Raw genomic sequence first — 20,249 nt, 5'->3', positions numbered from 1 at the left:
CTAAATCAACATACTGAGGAAAGCAATGAGAGAATGCTGTTAAGTCTAAGAGCACTAAGAGTCAAAAGTAGAATTTAAGGTTAAAACATGTTTTGTTTGTCATAAATTATTTTTGTAAAGGGTAATAGGATAGTAATTATGATTGACTGTCATCTCAAAGACCTTTCCTACAGAAAGAAGCCATGATGCAATATATATGAGGTTTCTTTAGGTGGAATGCACACAACTTGGAGAGTTGTATAAAGGTCTTCTGTCACTATCTATTTGCTTGGTGCTGTAGTGATGTCACCACAACATTATCATAATGACTGTATATTGCTGTGAAAACACTTAGGAAATCTCAGGTGAAGTACTGGGATTCCAGAGTGTTACTCAGGAGGAGAAGACTGATAGCTCAGAATATCTCACAATTCATTAAAGCATCAAGGAGCACTGAAAATTCCAAGTTTTCTTTTAACTGTAGTGTTGTGAAAATCTGGGAAGAATGTAGTATAACAGCTTCTGACTTTTGAGACCAATACAGCTCTGAAGCATAAAAATTCTTTGGCACCCAAGAAGGTTCTTATGCAGGTTTTTTCTCACTTGTGTTGTTCACTTCAGTTGACAGCTCCAAGGCAGAGGGTCTTACTTTCAGGTGTAAATCTAAGTATTACTCACTGTATTGTAGCAAAGAAAGCAGAGATTTTTTTTCCTTATAAAGTTTTGCAACAAATTTAAAATTGTGTTTAATATCTACCATCCTCATCAATGAAAGTCCTTTCACATGTTTAACAAGCGTGGCTTTTATCTGTGTGTGCCTACTCATCCTGGTGTATGTTGTTGTCAGCAGTACTTGTAGTGGTTTGTGCTTGTGGCATTTTTCAAATTCAGTGATTGCTACCATTTATCAAATGAAAGGCCTCTTTATAAAAGCTGCCTGTTTCATAATTTTGTGTTCTAAAAATGTCCTGTAATTATTAGTTTACTAGAATTTAGAAAACACATGGGGTGGAATCTAGAGGGCTACAAGTACCATTTTGCCCATATCAAATTGTTCTCTTAATCTAAATATTTCACCAGGAATTTCTGTAAATACTTTTAAAAAAACCTTCCCAAACCCCCAAGGAAACAAAAAAAAATCAGAGCTGTAGAGTGGTGTAGTGTACACATGGTCACAGACCTCATGGCAAACTCTGTCCAAGAGGGATCTAATTCAGGGCAGTGTGTTCCCTGTTCTAAGGCTCAGGCCAGTACAGTTAGAGGATTAAAAATCTATACCTAAAAGAAAATTGAGGGGTTTTTTTTTAAATTATATTTTCTGATGGAATTATTATCAATACCAGTTTAGGTTGCTGAAAAGTTTGAAATGTTATTATTAAAAGAAATTTTGAATATGCTCAGTATACTGCAAGCATATTCTCTACATATGTGTTATGCTTCCATGTAAATTAAATCATTTATCTTCTCAGTGTGTAATGTCTGAAAAACTCTCTTTATTAAAACACAGATGAAATTAAGGATAGAACTGAGATTTTGTCAATTGTATATTGATGCTTTCTATCTTTTAAAAGGCACTAGATATGTTCTGATTATTCTGTACTCTCTATGAATTCTATACTGTATAACTCTTGTTTATTTGTGGTAATCTGACATAATAGCATGCAGGTAATAGCCTAACTGAGAAACTGGTAACAAGTTAGTAATACAATAATCCCCATGTTGTCAGCAAATAACTTTTCCCTTCCCACATTTTCCATTCCTTTTGTAGTCTCCACTTAAATAGGAATGAACTCTTAGGTGGAATCATCTCAATTTTAGCAGTTTTTGAAGTAAGAGTATTGACTAAAAATAAGTTTATGTAGGACAGCACACATCATATAGTCAGCTGTAAAAGGGGGGAAAAGTCAATGCTGCCACCTTCTTTATACACTGGAGTGGTTTTTTTCCCCATTTTTTTAATTGAAAAAGTTGAGGAAACAACTAGAAACATTAAAGAGAAAAAGGATAGTACATTTAGTCAAACAGCATTGAAGCTGTGTTCCAAGTCATTTGCAGCCTTTATTCTTGTGTGCATTAGTACCCTCAATTACCCTATGCTAAGCTGTCTGTGGACAGCTCCCAATGGAGCACATTTTACCTTTAGAATCTGTTCAGTAGCTTTTTACATCTAAGTATTAATCTGCTATATTTGGCACATCTCTTCCTTTGGTTTTAGTTCTAGTCAAGGCCATTGTCCTTTAAAAACAATTGCTTCAAATATCATTTTCATTTTTGTAAAATTGTCTTCAACAATTTCGTTAGTAATTCATAAATAACTGAATGACTTTAGCCTCACAGTTGGTGCAACAATATTTCTTAGAGAAAAACATAAATATTACAGATACACACAAAGGTGTGGAGAATAGTGTAACTAAAAAAAGTAATTATGGAAATTATTGCGAAATAGTGAGGGTTTTTTTTCAACTCATGTCTGTCTTCAACAGTAATTGAAAAAAACCCCTATCTTTTACTGCAAAAAAATCCTCTTTTTTCCCATAGTGGTCATAGCAGTGGGGGAGCAGTGAAGATGACTTTTCTTTCCGGAATAATTACTCATCCTAGCGTGCTGGGAATTTACTTTTTTTTTTTCTCAGCTCTCCTGGAGACAATATGCTTCTATATATTAAAAAGTAGTTTAATTGCAAGTAACTGAGTTCGTTCACTAATGCACAAAGTTCTATATGTGATTTCTGTTTTGGACTCTATTCTAAATCACAATTGAGTGAAAATCAGTTTTAAGCCTGTGCTGCTTGAATCTGTCATCCTTAAACTCAATTAAGTTGTATGTTGAAAGAACAGGTATGTTACAGCTATGAATGACCAGTATAATGAGCAGTATAACTGCTAAAAATTTAGGTTGGATTCTACCTTATACCTGATGAATATACATGCAAGCTCTTCAGGATAGTGGTAGGTCTTGTGGGCTAAAACATAAGCAGCTTGTAGGATCCTTAGATTGGGGTTTGAAAAAACAATTTAGTGGTTAGTTGTATTTATAACACTCCCTATAAGTAGAGAATGCAACATGTTTAGTGGTGGTCAGATACATTAATAGCAGGATCCATAAAGAAATATCACTAGATAAATAAGCAGATATAGTGAACTTTCCAAATCATTTTGGTGAAAAATAAGAATAGCTTTCTAGCCAGAAGTAGACACTGCTGATAACACTCCACACTTTTGTGGGAATGTTGGAGGGGCTAATCCAGTAGGACAAAGGTCTACTGGTGAAAATCTAAGGAATTCCTGGAACAAAGAGTAATTATCCAAAAGAGGAAGCAGGACTACTCCATTGTGATGGCCCCCACCTTTGCCAGGGTCTGCAGGCAGGCCATCCATGTAGCTTGTGCAGTATTAAGATGTGCCACCTTACCTTGAAAGACTCACCAATAATGCACATTAAAAGTGCCAGTATTTAAGATTATGAGGAGAATTTAAGAAGAATGTTAAGGAGCAGATAATTGTTCTAAATTAAGTTCTTCTGAATTAGGTCATCTGAGATGATTGTCAGTATAATGCCACTGTTATAGTAAATTAATGAAGCTCTCTGGAGTATACACCTTGTTTAAAGGAAAGTAGCAAAGGTTGCACCCAAGAGACATGCACTGAGGGCAAGTACAGTTATGTCAAGATAACCTTATTCCCAGGCAACCTTAAGACTAGTAAAATACCATGCTTGATAAATCTGCATATGAATTCTTTTATTGATTCCTTGTGTTCCTGAAAGTAAGAGGACCTTTCTTAGCCTCAGTTTCTGTGACTGCAAAGTAAATTGTTTACATTTTGTTATGTGTGATTAATTAATTCCTGTGAAGCATTTTGCACATCAAAAAAAGATGTTGCTGTCTGTAGAGAGTAGTGACTATTTTGGCAGTAATACAAAGTGGTATTGCTGCAGAAAAAGACTGTCTAGGTTTGGTTTTGTTTTCCTCTGCTGTCTTGGTGTTGTGAACACAAACTTTCGTGTGGCATTTTATAGAGGGAGACTGCACTTGAGTCTCATCTTCTTCCCTGTCCCCTTCCAATACACACAGGCCCCTTGCCGTCGATTCATAGTGTAAAGCTAAGCAAGGCTGTGGTTCTGCCTGGTTCTTGCTTTTTTTTTAAGGGGACAGTCTGCATCCACAAAGCTACCTCTGAATGGAGAGAGCTGCTGCTCTACAGCTTTATTTACTGGGGTCTGAACAGAAGCTCAGCAGTGATCTAACTATTCTATTTAAATACTGAAATCATGTTTTTAAGATGATTCAATTTTCTTTATAAGAATAAAGGGATGGATTTGTTAAAATAATTTTTGAAAATTGGAATCTATGGGAGTCTGGTGCTCAGACATGTAACTAGAATACACTGCTTGCATTGTTTAAAAAGGTGTAATTTTTAACCCAGCCCACTCCACCCCCCTTCTACCTGACACATTAGTTTTAGACTTGGAAAAGAATCCTTTATAAGTGATGCTTCCAACTGACATATTTATTTTGACAATGCTTTGTTGTCAACAGTATCCAAATTACCTTTTCACCATCATGTTGATTGGCAGATGTCTATTTTCAGACTGGCTACGGGTAAGAAGTTGATGGAAGTGCCATTGTGTCCTTTCTTTATAGAAGAAACCCATTAACAATTTATTTTCGTTCTAATCTCACAATTCATAAGACTTTCCAGTTTCCTGCTCTATAACCATCTAGCATAAAGTCCATACATCATTACTGTATCACTTGAACTTGATTCCTTATGCTTAGAATGGGTTAATTCAATGGTGTTCAACTTTATAATATAAATTGTTTTAATTCAATAAACAAGGAAAGTAAAAATTTAAAAAATCAGGTCCTGATGGCTTATTGGAAGACCTGAATAAAACCAGAAAATATCTGAATGACAGCTTGCAGATCATTCAAACAATTGCCTTAGTCCTATGTGCTTCTTAAAAGAATGTTCCTTATTTTCTAAAGTTTTAACCTACACTGATTTAAAATGTTAAGAACAACCCATGTAAATCTTTACAGAAAGAAATGGATGAGCCCTATAATGACTCAAACTTGATTCTGTGTGTAGATAGACAATTTTAGAAAATGAGTTTTTGACAGTGCAATGGTAGGCTGTAAACTGATTAACAGATCATATGACTAATACAGCTGAGATGGAATAGAACTCGCATGAGAGAACATAAATCTGCTCCATTTAGCAGATCTCCCTGTGTTTGTAACAGTACAGCTTTTAATTGACTATGGCATTGTCAGAAACTGGGTTTCTGACAAATTGAGTGCTGAGTGTGTACCTACTTGTAATACTTTCAATTATCTCTGATAAAAAGCATAAGTTAGACAGTAGGTCAAACATATATATATATCTGGCTGGCTATGAAATCAAGATTATTCTACAGAGAAGCATTAAAGCTTATTTAAAATGAATGGAAATATTCCAGATTCCAGTGATAACTTCATTATTTCTTGATGTTTTTAGGCTGAGACAGGAAACAAGCCTTCTAGCTTGTTTATTCATTCTTGGTTTGAAGTCATTTGAAGAATGTCCAAGTTATCCAAGTGAAGTTTATGTAAGAAGGCATTTAAAAATCTATTTCTGTGTGGGCATGGAAGGCAGGCAGTCACACTTAAATCCTATTCAATAAATGGTTACAAACATTCAGTTAAGAGCTGAATTGTTAACAAGTGTTTCTACACCTAGAAAGATGCCTTTGACATTGAGAAGTGTCCCAGGATGGTTCCTTTCGCTACTAATATGTGAAAACCAGGCAGCCTTGGCTGTAGTGAAAGCTTTGCAATATTCTGAGAGATGCCATTTGCACTCCTTGAAAATTGCATGCAGTCACATTGAGCACTCCTTTGCTTCCAAACGTTGCTTGCTCTTAATTCACTCTTAATACTCTGACTTCAGGCATAAGCCTACAAGAAAAAGAAGTGGCAAGGGGTGTGCTGATGATACATTATAAACGTGACTCATATCCAACAGATAGTTCAGCTTTTTATAAAATAATAGGTAGTAACTTTGGAAAGGATGAACAATGTTGTTTATTCTTGTTCTGCTTGCTCTTCGTCTGCATTCCAATTTTGTTATAACTGGAAAAGAAATGTCTGTTTACATCCTCTGTTCCAGGATTCCAGAAGCCAACCAGGCTTTTAGCAGTTCTCCCTGTGCTTTCTGCAGCACAGTGCATTTTGCTGCTGCAGTGTGAATCAGTGGTTAGTGTTTATTATTGACCATTGCATGAGTTTAACAGTAAGGTCAGTAAAGACAAACCATGTTATGCAAAGACTAGATCTTGAGGTGTGTGAGTGTTCCATGTTTCACACAGTGCCATGCTGTTTGCAGACAAGAAAGTCAGTTCATATTCTTTGCGCCTCTGAAGACACCACAGAGCAATTTTTAACCCTTCATATACCATGTATCTAAATAATATTCTGCCAAAGAATTTTTAGCTGCTTTAGAAACCAAAATGGTCATTTTAAGAACTTCTTTGTTGGATTTTTCTGAGCTATTTGTCTTGTTTTTATTCCGCAGCAATGAAACTGGGAAGTGAATGATATGCTGTACAAAAATACATTTACATGTTTAAAGCGTGTTAACCACATTTCTGTAGAATACAAGCTTTTGTTTTATGGAATAGAAGCTTCCAGATACCTCATGAAATCTTTTCTTAGTCTTCTTTTAGATCAAACAGCTTTCCTGTTATAATGGCACCTGTTTCCGTCCTGCAACTTGTAAATCATGTCTGTATATTGTTTTGTATAGATTTGATGTTTTCTTTCTGTGACCAGAACAATGTCAAATTTAGTAACCTAGTTGAGAAGGTCCATCAGTTGTCATTAAGATTTTCTGCTATTTTCTATACCTTTTTTGTTTGTTTGTTTGTTTGTTTTACTTCTTAAAGAAAAGAAACAAAGAAGATATGCTTACTTTTGAGTCCTGGCTTACCAGACCTTGTTAAAGTCTGATATTAAAAGAAAGCATTTATTTCCCAAACTATAGTCATGTGTATTATCCAATGTCAAGATAGAACAGTACTTGATGGATACAATACTCATTTGTTATATCTGAATCCAACCTTGGTCCAAAAGATAAAGCAAGAGAGAACTTTCTACTTCTCTTTTACTAGATAGTAACAACTTGCTTCCCTGTCTGTTTTTTGATCACTGCTGTATATCATATGGATCTAAATTGAAATGTCATTACTCTGAAAGAAAACACAGAGCATTAATACGAATATTTCTGTTAAAGTCAGAGAATTAAAGTGGAGGAAGAAGCCTGTAAATAAGTATAGCTTATTCATTTATGTTAAAAATATTCTCCTAGAACTGTTTTCAGTTTCAATTATTCATGAAAAAATCTGTTCAGACAATTATGGGGAATCATCTGTGTTTCCATTGTAACCTAGTTAAAACAGCATCAGTATTATTGAATGATAAGTTTGCTTGGCAGCCATTGTAACATCATTCCCTCCTTTTTAGACACTTCAAGAAGCCATGAGCAACAGAGGGAGATTTTGCAAGACGTACAAAACCCCTTCAGGATTTTGTTTCCAACAAGCAGATGTGTGATTCTTTTCTTTTTTTTTTTTCCTTTTTTTTTGTATTTTTCTGTCAAATTATTCCAGAGCGACAATAGTTTATATGGATATGGTCCCCACTGATGATGATCCTGTTGGAGATACAAATACTTGTCTGGATCAAAAATGGTGTTTTGTGGAAACAGCTTGAAATAAATTACACTCCATGGTTTCTGCCCTCCTAAAGAGCCTGATCTCATCTTACATATATAAGATCCGCAAAGGAATGTTTACAAAGAAATCGGGAAATAGTACAAAAAGGAAAGAGAGTTGTCAGAGCAAAAAGGAACAAGACTTTACTCAGATTGGACATACAAAGAATCCAAAATTTTCAAATACTTTAAAAAGCACCGTTAAAAAGATTGCCAAGTGCCCATCTGCTCGCAACTTATCAACTGAAGAACAGGAAAGCAATAGAGAATTTTCCCTTTCGCCAACATTCAGTTACAGAGTTGCTATTGCCAATGGACTGCAAAGGCATGTTTTGGTAGCACAAACTAATAATGAAGATATAGTTCAAGATCTGTCTTCAAATGATAGCTCGTGTTCTGATTCTTTAAGTGAAATAAAAAGTAATAGCAAGAAGAACGAATACTCATCCCACACAATGCCTGTGAGACGCAACAGGAAAAGCTTGAGCAGCCTCGCACCGTCCGATGGAAGTTCAGATGGAGAACGCACTTTGCACACACTGAAACTGGGAGCTTTACGAAAACTAAGGAAATGGAAAAAAAGCCAAGAATGTGTCTCATCGGACTCTGAACTAAGTACATGGAAGAAAACGTGGGGATTAAGAAGTAAATCTCTGGACAGAACTGGGCGTCACCAGAAATCAAACACTCTTGAACCTGGCTTTAGTTCGACAGGTTGTATTAGTCAAACCCATGATGTTATGGAAATGATCTTTAAAGAGCTTCAGGGAATAAGTCAAATTGAAACAGAACTCTCTGAATTAAGAGGGCACGTTAATGCTCTGAAACAATCCATTGATGAAATTTCCAGCAGTGTCGAAGTTGTGCAAAATGAAATCGAACAGTTGCGAACTGGATTTGTACAGTCCAGAAGAGAAACCCGGGACATCCATGACTACATTAAGCAGATAGGCCATCCAGGAAACAAAGCAAGTCTTAGGTTTCTAAACGTGCCTGAAGAGAGACTGGAAAAAACTGAAAGCATAGTTTACAAAATACTGATAGATAAAATGGGCTTCTCAGAGGCACAAAGCACTATTAAAATTGAATTTGCCCAAAGATTGGGGCAACAAAGAGACTGTCCAAATGCAAAGCCAAGACCCATTCTTGTTTACTTTGAGTCATCACAACAGAGAGATTTGATTTTAAAAAAGTCTTATAAACTTAAGGGAACTGGCATTGGAATTTCTACAGATATATTTTCCCATGACATAAAAGACAAAAAAGAAAGAGGACTACCTTCTTCTCAGACATATGAAAGTATGGATATGAAACTTTTAACTGTGGAGACAAAATCTAAAATGCATGACTGGGAGTCACCTGACAGTGATAAAGACTTGGAATCAGATATAAATAAGAACAGTTATGCAAAGATATCTAAATCAGCATTTCAAATAAAAACAAGCACTACAAAGGGGATTACTGAGTCCCCAAACACTAAAGACCTTAAAAGAACTGCTGACAATGGCACCTTTTCAAATAGAAGTTATGGCAATCAGTCACCAGAATTTGACAATCTGGAGAAACAATCAAAGGCCTATTATTCAGACATGACTCCTTTGTGGCACTTACAGAATGACTTTGCAACACCAAAGCTCAGCCGTTCAGAGTCGGATTTCTCAAAATTGTGTCAGTCTTACTCTGAGGATTTTTCAGAAAACCAGTATTTTAGCAGAACAAATGGCAGTTCACTGTTGTCTTCCTCTGATCGAGAACTTTGGCAACGAAGGCAGGATGATTCTACAAACTGGTATGGCAGTTCCCAGGAACAGACTTTTGTCCAAGACATGGAACAGCATCCGGAGCAAAATGAAATAGAAAACATAGAAACTGTTGATAGTGGAGTAAGCAATGGAATGATCTGTGCATCTGGAGACAGAAACCACTATAGTGATACTCAGCTTGCTTTACATGATGATCTTTCCCCATGGAAAGACTGGAATCAGTTGGAACAAGGGGCAGATTTGGGCCTAGACACATCCACACAGGAAGTTTTTGTATATGATATGAGCAGCCCTTCAGATCAACAGACGGATTTTGGAAAGGGCCAAGGTTCTGACCTCCAGTATGATACTGAAAGCTATGATTTCACCCTAGATGGTACTTCTCCATCATGTCCAGGCCTTGATAGTGAAACACAAAGTCAGTGGACTGGTCAGTATGATGATTATCAGGATACAAATTCTATGTCCTCTTATCAGAATCAAAACAGATTGCCTATGATGTACCGAAGTCAGAGTGAATTACCAAGTGATGATTCAGAAGAAACAGCCCCTAAATCGTGGCATAGCCGGTTGAGCATAGACCTTTCTGATAAGGCTTTCAGCTTTCCTAAATTTGGATCTACACTTCAACGTGCTAAGTCAGCTTTAGAAGTAGTCTGGAATAAAAGTACACAAAGTTTAAGTGGATACGAAGACAGTGGATCATCTTTTATGGGAAGGTTTAGAACTTTATCTCAGTCTACTGCAAACGAGTCAAGTACAACACTCGATTCTGATGTTTATGCTGAGCCTTATTGCTACAAAGCAGAGTATGAGGAAGACTTAATTGAACCATCTGGTGAGAATGAAACAGACTATGTAGAAGTAATGGAACAGGTGCTTGCTAAACTAGAAAACAGAACTAATAGTAGTGAAACTAGTGAGCAAGTCCAAGAATATGAACTGGAGCAGTCTTTATATGAAACTCCGTATGCAATGCTGCCAGAGGAGCAATATGACACACAGTTTGACAGTGTGATCAGTGAAGAGATATTGGAAGTTGAAAGCGATGTGGTTCCTGAGGTAGAAATAAGAGAAGATGAAAATCAGAATGTCCCAGAGACAGTTATTGAAATTCCAAAGAAAAAAAGAATACGACCATCATTCAAAGAAGCTGCTTTAAAAGCATACAAGAAACAAATGAATGATTTGGAAGAGAAGATTCTTGCTGGAGGTAATAATATTTTAATACTCTTTTAAGTAAAACATGGTTCTCACTAAAGTTGGATGTTAATTTTTGTATAGTACTTAATCCTGCTTCCACTGAATTTGGTGGAAAAATTCTGCTTCTGTCTGGTTTTATTTATGAGGTGAAATAGTTCCATAGAAGTCAAAAGGCTAAAATTTTACAAGTTTGTTTTGAAAGAGTTTTCTGAACACATTTAGTCAAACGTGTTTGTAGGTTATTGTATTGCTTTGAACTTCAGTAATTTCAAAATTAAATTTCACAAGATTTAAATCTTAAAAAAAGAACTAAATGGCACACTGTTCTTGGTTTTCTTATAGATATATAAATGTATGCATTCAATTTAGAGTGTTCAGACATTACCCTGCTTTCTTTAGCAGTTTTCAAGGCATTGTTGGTTCTATATTCACCCTGGTGAGCACTGCTCTCCATCGACTGGGCAATTTATTAGGTACTTACAACAGGGAAAGTCTAAATTGATTTCATGTTTGTCCTTATTTTAACTCAGTCCTTATTTATACTCCCAGGAAGCACTCAGACAGGTAGTCAGTCCCCAAAACTGGGAGAGAGAAGGGTGCAGAGGAAAGACAAAAGAGTGTAGATCGTAGCATCCATGTATGAAGAGTAAAGAACTTAACTCACAGAGGGTGTTGACACAGATGTATTGTCAGACTTCAAACCAGACAGACATATATATAACTTTAATACCTCTAATAATACACAAATCTGGTGATGTTCAATATTAACATACACCGTAATGTTAATATAATAATATTGCATGTGCATTTAATTGGGAGCATAATAATTACAGTAGCTGGCCAGATGGTAATTGTCACCTTGACTGAATCTTTGCTTTCTTTATCTGCCTTGGCAAAGTGATTATCTAATACATTCATTTTAAAGATGAAAAATTGTGCCTGTAGCCAAAGATTTTATTTCGTAATAATGAGCATCCAAAGCGTGAGCTACTGTAGAGCTTCTTTGGTACATGAACAGCTACATTTACAATAAACATATAGTCAACTTGAAAGTCTGTTACACAAGCATTTAAATATTGCTAATGGTAGAGTTCACTTTAAAGTCTACTTCTATATTCAAATAATGGCACTAGATCGTATAATTGTACTTTGCAGGTATTTTTTTACAGTAGTGTGTTAGACATTAGATGGTGTATATATATGAAGAAACAGCTATCAATAATTAATATTTTCATTATTTTTTCCCGATTTTTATGAGGCATGAGAGAGGGGAATCACAGTCACTTTACCTAGTCCTTGTAGTACAATAAGAATATGAAGGTCTGAGGACATAATTGAAGATAGCACACAAGGAAGATCCAAAATATTGAAACTCAAATAGGTTCCACTATTTAAAGTCTGTGCATTTGTGTACATTGTTAGAAAATAAGAACTAACTTTGATGTTACATCTCATGCAATCATTTCTATAAATTAGATTCTACTTTTAACCCAGCAGGTGAAAGTCTTTCAGTCTCTTTTTATTTTTTTCCTTCTGAATTGCTGAAGTATTTCTTATATTTACAGAGAATCCACTTGACACCAAGGCCAGGTTATGAAAATGTGTTATTGGATGTAGTCTCTGGGCAACGTGTGTCTGCACGGTTGTAAGATGTCATAGTAGGACCTCCATTTTTGTTTCCACAAATAAAATAATATAAATCATTATAAAGGAGAAAAGGAATACAGCAAGTGGCTAAGGGGAATTTACAGATGAACTGGTACAGCACACTACTTCTCAGCTTATTCTGAAAACAGTATGCATTGACTCTTGAGTAGCAGTTTTGTTTCACACTCTGTTTTTCATGCCAACAAGGAGGACGTGTTTCAGTCAGAGACTCTGCCTCAGCAGTCACTAACTGGTTTGGTAAGAGTGTATCTTCAGGTCCTCTAGCATATCTGGCAACAGTTATTAACAAAAAGTCTTTCGTGTTTTTATATCTAGTGGATGAATATGATATTTTTACATTTATGTCTGCAGAACATTCAACAATTGTTCAGAATTTAAAACTTTCAAAATATCTTTTCTAGCTGGAACAGCCTACTAAAAGAACATATTGCCTGAAGAACAACTTCTGCTGAGTGGCATGCAGTATTATTGGAGCCAAATATTCCCTTATTTTACCTTCAGCTTGCTTTTACTGAGCTGGATAACTGGTATTATAGACAGTCTATTCACAGATAATGAAATCCAGTGGAATCTCCACCCTTGGAGACAGTCGAAAGCCATCTGGGTGTGGTCCTGGGCATTCTGCTCTAGGTGGCCCTATTTGAGCAGGGTTCTTAGACAAGGCCTCCAGAGTTCCCCTCCAGTCTCAGCTGTTCTGTGATAAGGAAATGCAGTTTTGAACCTTTGTATGCAGCCTTTGAAGAAGGATATGTTCTTAATGTCAGTTTGTCCACTAATACAAAATATATTCATCTTCTGTTTATTACTTGAATTGCACATTATTGTGGGAAAGAACATCTTATAAATCAGTTCTTAGAGGAGTTCTACAAAATTCACAGCATGTACAGTTTGTAACTTCTAAGTTATCACAACCTGCCCCCTCTTCTTTATGTGTGAATTCATGCATGTCCAAATACCTAGTTTATCATTAAGTAAATAGTAGTTTGGCTATAGTAGTTTAAGTATTTAAGCAAATAGTAGTTTGAGGATTTTTATCTTCATTTTAATATTTGCAGGAGCAATAATAACTTTCAAGAAAAGTGACTAATAGACACTCTAGGGTTTACATGACTTTTATGAATGGGTTTATTTTTTTTTTACTCTGTTACCCCATAACTCATTCACAGTCAGCTTCCCAGTTCTTACTTTTGGATGGAAAAGTACTATCAAGAAAACAAGTTCTTTGAATTAATCTTCATTATATAACCAAAACATAATCTATTCTTTAATGAATTGTTTCATCCCTCCATGTAGGCGGGAGCGGGTAAACAACAACCTGGCCAAGCAGAGTTATAACCTTAAAATACAGCAGTGTTAGTTCTCCAATTTAGTACAAAGGAGGGGTTTAGAGTGATATGATTTTCATTCTAGTAATGCATGAGGTAAGGTCAATGAAGCTTTGGTACATAAATAATTTATTAGTGCACAAGAACCCCATCAGACAGTTCTATTCTCTGTCTCTAGCTGGTGAGAAAAAAATACACTGTGGGCTGATTGCTTATGTGTTATTTATTACAACATATTTTCAGAAACATACTGGGGTAACTTAATGTGTTATATGAATGAGAGGAGACATGAGTGGTACATGAGTAATCCTCAGATTTAAAGTTCTGTAAGGATACAGAGACACTGTGATGACAGGTGTGTATTAATAGAAGGATTGATGGCTTGAAAAATATCAAAGAAATGCTAGCCAGTGGTTTGTTTCTTTGTACATTGTAATCAAGAATAACTTACCCTTTTATTCATTGTTCCACTCCTCACTTGTTTTTTTCTAGCTTTCTTCTTCCCTAGTGTCTTTTTTTATTCCACCCATCTTATTATCTTTTACAGGTGCCTTAGAAAATAAGCATCATTTTCTCTGCTGACAAAACTATTTCTCTGGATAAGATTTCAGAGTTGCATGCCGCCTTCTGAGTTGTTTTTAATGGTAACTTAGTCTCTTTCTATGAATGGTAGTTTGTGAGCAATAACTTCTTCATCTCGTTGAGGAAGATCTTGGTGATCATTTGATATATCAGATTTTAAAAATCAGACAGATTTTTGAAAGCCTTTGGTCTGAATTTTCAGCCACAGAGTAACCCATAGATTGCTTCTGGTGTCAAGGTGAGTGAACTCATCTTGCTCTGTACATACAGACAGTGGCCAGGCAGAGGACAGGGCCCAGTGATTGGAATTTCCTCTCTAGCACTGGGTGAAAGTGTTTCTGGTGTTTTATAGGAAGCATTTGTATTACATTTAATGATGTCTGACTGGAGAACAGAACTTAGAGATCAAAGGAACCAGTAATATATTACCTAACTACCCTTGTGGTGTGGTCATTTTGTTCTATATTAAGAAAAGCTGCCAGTAAAATAAGTAAGCTTATTTCAATGCATATCTCAATCTCTTTTTATTCAAACTATGTCTGGATTTTTTTAACAAATATACATTTTCTTATTTTGACACCTTTTCTGGCTTTTTTAATAATAACTGTTTGCTAGAACTGCCTGAGTTAGCTGTATTTTCCCAAAGAGTATAGACTTTAGAAGTTAATCTGATCTTGTCTTGTGGCACTCAAGACTTTTGTATCCTTTATGTCTTACCTCCATCATGTTTGTTTTTAATACACTTGCATAGGTACCCAGATACTGGTAACTGATAGCTAGTAGTAACCAATAGTTAATAGTATTGTACTGGTTTTGTTATGTGAATATAAATCTTGAATTTGGACTTGATCAGTGCTGTGGTCCAGATGAAAATCAATTTATCTGGTATTGTTTAGTAAACAAATCAGTAATTTTATAGCCATTCAGGTGGAAACAGGATAGATAAAACCATTATCTTGGTCATGGAAATTCCATATTTGTTGGTGGCCTGTTACAAGTTAAATTGCTTTTAGATATTAAAGAGTTCTTCTACACACAGTCTACATAAACTGTGTTGGGAAGTGGGCTTTAAGAAAGGACTACTGCTTATACAAAGAAAAATGGAAAGTAGATGTATATCCCATCTTATTTTTTAATTGCTTGGGGTAATTATGTCGACAGATTAACATCTTGCGAGTTGTGTTCGGGTTTGTGGGGTTTTTTTCCTTGAAAATAAAGTTCCTTCTCAGGATGCTGGTGCAGACTGGGGAAGGGAAGGATGTCTAGACAGATGATAGAATTCTAGAGTATGAGATACTGCAGGAATTAATAAAGATAGGACAAGTGTATTTGCATGTATTGTGCTAAAATGAGCTGCTTATTCCTTCACTGACCAGTAGTAACAGCTACTGCCAGTCAGTCTTGTTCCTAAGACAGTATAAAAGAGGTTGTTAAGTCATCTTTTCCCCTTTTTGATCAGTCTGCTTTTGTTATAACAAAAGGAACAGTTTGTCGTCTTGTGGTAATTCTTTGAAATCTATAAGACCCTTCTGTTCTCACTACACCTCATTTCTTCAAGTATTTTGTTGTTAAAAAATTGAATATTAGCTTTAGTTTACATGTACCCTTTAACATATAATGGTGTTGTGGCACTATTGAAAGCTTAGGTGTAATTAGTTTTAAACAAGGTGTCTTGAACTAATACAGCTTTAAGTTGTTATAGTGTTGACATAGTTTATAACTTCAGGGTCACTTCACTGTAAACACTCACCAGAAACCCCCCAGGAAGGCTTGAAGCAGAGTTGTGGCTACACTAAGTTTTCTGTAAGTTTAGCATCACCCTGTACAAAGTAATGAAGGAAACTTTTTTTTATGTGATCTTTTTGCGATGCTTTTCCTTCACTGAGCCCAGTGGCATTTCTCATCTTTCTAATCTCAGGCCTAGTCTGATGGGGGGGAAAAAAAGTTAATGAGTGAGCATCCTGTAATTAGTCTTTGCATCATTGGGAAAGAATAGCCCAGAGAAAAACACTTAGAGTTAATAAAAGGTAACAGCAATACCAAGCCTCAAGGTTTTCTGTTCTGTTTCAAAGTCTTGGTACCACAGTATTCAGTGATACAAGATTTTATTTTCCCACATCTCATTTCTTTATGGTTCATTTGGTTTTTTCCCACCAGGAGTGATGAATTACTTAATTAATATAAGGACTGATTTTATATTCGGTGTGGCCGATACAGTTCATCTGCAATGTTTAAGAATAATATATTCCCATAATGTATCATCTCTAAAGAGCTGGATTTGGGGACATAATACTTTTCAACAGAAGTTGATTAATCTGTTGCTCTTCTCTTCGTATATGAATAATGTAAACAGGCAGATTACAGGGAGTTTTCATCAGTGTAAATTCCCTTCTGTGTTGGCATCAGAAGATGGTCACAATGGAGCAGATGAATTGTGTAAGCAGGCTGGGGAAGAAGTAGTTACCCTTGCTGTACATTTGAATAGATGGGTAGTACTGAGGAAACAAGATTTACTGTGAGTAAAGAAGTCTATTTTGGTGCAGTATTGAATGAACTACAGAATTTAATAATCCAATTTTTTCACCTATCTTTGTTTCCTTTCCCAGCACTATGTTTGTGTCATACCTTGTGTTGGTAAACAAAGTGATGGATGTCTTTAACTCATATAACTCCTTTTTTCTTTTTTTTTTTTTTTTGTAGGATAGGAAGCTGTAGGGGGGGGAGAACAAAATACATTTTCAGATGATGTGGGTAGAAACTGATAAATACAATATATTCTTGCACTCAACCTGCTTAGCTGAAATTCTAGAAAATCCTTTTTCATATATATATATATGCATACATATGTGTGCACTCTGAAAATGTTTCACTAATATTACAGGATGTAAAATAGTGCTCTAGAGAATTATTAACCACTCCATGAATTCAGTCAGGGTGGTGTAGATGAACCAAAATACATTGATTTGACTGAGTCTCATATGCTTGTTTCATAACACACAAGAGTCTCTGCATTTTTTCCTGCTCCTGGTTTCACTCCAGAGTCAGGCATAAGTCTTTACACCCTTCCCTTCCTATTTCTCTTCTGTCCTTTGATGGGGAAAAGGGATATCAGAGACTTAAAACAGAAATGGCAGTCTGTTCAGCTTGAGATTGATAGGACTGTAGAAAGGTTGCTTTAGAAAACTTATGAGAGGAAATCTAATCAGTTAATGATAAAGATGATATGTCCATCTCTTGTCTGTGAAGAAAGAGCAAGTAGTTACTTTCATCACCTACTCTAAAGTAAGGGCTTCATGAAAGGATGCTCTGTATTGGTTGCTTGCTACATGTTCAGTCTGTCAAAAGAGGGATTAGAGTAAGGAAAATTACACTGAGAGTTCTGAGCATCATCTTAAAACTTTTACTATTCAAATAAAGCAAATTCTGATTGATGAGAAGTAAGCTTTTCCCCATTGATTCTTAGGAAAATTATTTTAAAAACCTGTTTAATATATCTTTCAGAAAACACAATAGTGTTCTCGTGGCTTATTTTACTTTAATTCTGTAGTTACAGCATTCATTCTTATCATAAAATCTTAGATTATAATGCTGCCTCTCTTTGTAAACAGGATAGTTATCAAAAAGATTGAAGATCAACAGTTTAATTTAGCATAGTAACTCCTGCTGAATCAGTGTGCATTAAATTAGGGAAACGTGTGTCAAAAATACAGTTGTGTAACAGCCTCAGATTCCAGAAAAATTCTATTGCTACCAGATGCCCTTTTGCTAGAATACCTATTCTTTAATCATAAAAAAACCCAAATAAACTAACCAAACAAGTAAACACACACAAAAACCCAACCAAAACCAACCAAACAAAAAACTAAAAATAAACCCAAAACACACAAAGCCCCTCACATCCTTAGTCAGTAAGGTTTAGCAGGAATCTGCATTTTGGCTGTTTATTAAAAACAAGCAAAACACCAAAACAAAACAAAAAAGCAAAGCAGACCACCCCAAATATTTTCTATTTAGAGAATGAGTTCTGGTTTTAAGAAAAATAATTAACTAAAACTGCTAGTTTCCTTCATAAAAGAAGAAACTCTCTGCTACTGAGAGTTTTGAAAATGAGACAATTTAACACTATTGTCTCTGACTTTAGAATTCATGTAAATTGATAAATGTTCATGCAATTTGCCATTTGTTTTTGTGCTTAAACAAACTTAAATTTGATAGAAGAGGAAAGCTGACCATGAGTGTCAGTTCCAAGGTCTTTTTTATATTGGTTTTTCTGTAAAAATGAAGACAATATTATATTGCCAAGATTAAAAAATATTTTCTATTTTTATTCCTAAAATCTTTACCATTTTCTTTGGATCGTTGTATTTTAGAAGTAAAGATAATACTGCATCATTCTGTAATGCAGCTTCGGGATAAAAGGAATCTCATTAAAGCAACTGGCTGAAAAAATATCCACACATGCATTTAAAAGATGTAATGATTTGGAAAACACAAATTCCTAAATAAGCTTAAATCTTCTTCTGGTGTATTGGTGAAATGGAATATTATAACAAAGTGTGAAAATTAGAGATTCTCTGTTTTGCTCCCAGAGGGACATTCTGATTATTTTCATGGAACAGGTACCAGACTTATTCCTTATGCACATTTTCCAGGTGATCAGTGGAGCACCTACAGAGTTGTGCTCCCTGGAACTCTAAATAGCAGAAAATATCCAAAACCTCTCCACTTCCTGCTGATGCAAAATTATTGTTGAAACTCATGAAACTTTGTTAACCATGAGGTTTGACTCCTTGATGAGTGGAGAGTATTCTTCAGGTAGCTTGCATGATCAGAAGTTTTAGTAAATTGGAAAATAAAGACAGGATTATCTGTTATCATATGTATTGAAGGAGGTAAAATATGCTTCTTTGTCCTTTATGGGTAATGTATGCCTTGTCATACTGATGTTTCCTGGGGTTAGAAGAGGTTGCTTAAAATGCACACTGTCTTTTACTTCTTATCATCACTCAGATGAGCCAGAGACTTTCAAGAAAGCCTGGTCTTCAAGAGGATGGTAGTTTTTTGAGAGCACCACATTCTGTAATCAAATAGTTCTCTTGACAGTTTATTTTTTTAGAAGTAAATTCCACAATTTGGTAGAAGAATCTAGTAGCTGTTGAAAAACAGTAGAAAAAAAAGCCATTTGAAGTCTAATGGGACTTAATATCTAAGTGCCAGAGATGATCTTAAAGCATGTCCTTTTGTTTCAGATTTGCAGACCAGTTTATTAATAAAGACACAAATGCACTTTTCATCTTCCCCAAACTGACCTCCTGTTTGGCTCTCAACGTATCCACTAGTAATTTTTCTACATCACTGCTAGTAAAGTGCTAGCAGCAATTCTTCTATTTCTCCTGTCAGCCAAGCTTTATTCAAGTTTGACCTTCTCTTTGTCAGACAAGCATCACTCATCTCTCGTGATGTGCTAGCATTAATATTGTCTTTCAAGCGTTATACAGTATCTTCCTAGAACAAACTCCAGCAATACAACATCCTCTAGGCTTGCACAGCGTGATGTTCTGTTCTGCAGTGGCAATAATAGCTTGTGGGTACAGCATTTATTATTTTAGCATGGTTTAATTTGTGTCATTGTTTCGGGCAGACAATCTATTTCTTTAACGTGCTGCTTCTATTTGAACATGGTTTTTCCTCCATTATTTCCCTTCCTTAGCAATACATGCTGATTAGAATTGCCCAGCTCAGCCTACAAACTACTTCTGAAGACGAGGACTTTACACATGCTATTTCCAGGCAACAGCTGTATTGTTATCTAATTCCAGCAAGTATTTTGTCTGAAGGGTTTGCTTCCAGGAATGATGTAATTATCAGTCAGTTTGACATTCTCGCAGCCACTTCGCAGAACTAAAGATTGAAATGGTGCTTTGAAAGAATGATGAACTTTAATTCTTTTTCCAATTTAGTGTTATGCAATTACGCA

At 35.6% G+C, this 20,249-nt stretch overlaps 2 protein-coding genes across 6 annotated transcripts in view; both read left to right on the top strand.

The window, feature by feature from the left end:
- The window catches only part of LOC108503527 (protein unc-13 homolog A-like), a 43,665-nt gene extending 35,939 nt beyond the window's left edge, over nt 1–7,726 (top strand). The window contains exon 8 of the mRNA XM_017827553.1: nt 7,628–7,726. Coding sequence (XP_017683042.1) covers nt 7,628–7,663 — 36 coding nt within the window. The 3' untranslated portion in view covers nt 7,664–7,726. The remainder of the gene's footprint in view (nt 1–7,627) is intronic.
- The window catches only part of UNC13C (unc-13 homolog C), a 142,767-nt gene that overhangs the window by 1,960 nt on the left and 120,558 nt on the right, over nt 1–20,249 (top strand). For all 5 annotated transcript variants that reach the window (XM_017827549.1, XM_017827550.1, XM_017827548.1 and 2 more), the window contains exon 2: nt 7,482–10,707. In XM_017827549.1, coding sequence (XP_017683038.1) covers nt 7,746–10,707 — 2,962 coding nt within the window. In that variant the 5' untranslated portion in view covers nt 7,482–7,745. The remainder of the gene's footprint in view (nt 1–7,481; nt 10,708–20,249) is intronic.

This window comes from Lepidothrix coronata, unplaced genomic scaffold (genome assembly GCF_001604755.1).
Source record: "Lepidothrix coronata isolate B3197 unplaced genomic scaffold, Lepidothrix_coronata-1.0 Scaffold140, whole genome shotgun sequence".
NCBI lineage: Eukaryota > Metazoa > Chordata > Aves > Passeriformes > Pipridae > Lepidothrix > Lepidothrix coronata.
Note: the sequence above shows the minus strand (reverse complement) of the source record. Positions and strands in the feature narration are given on the sequence as shown.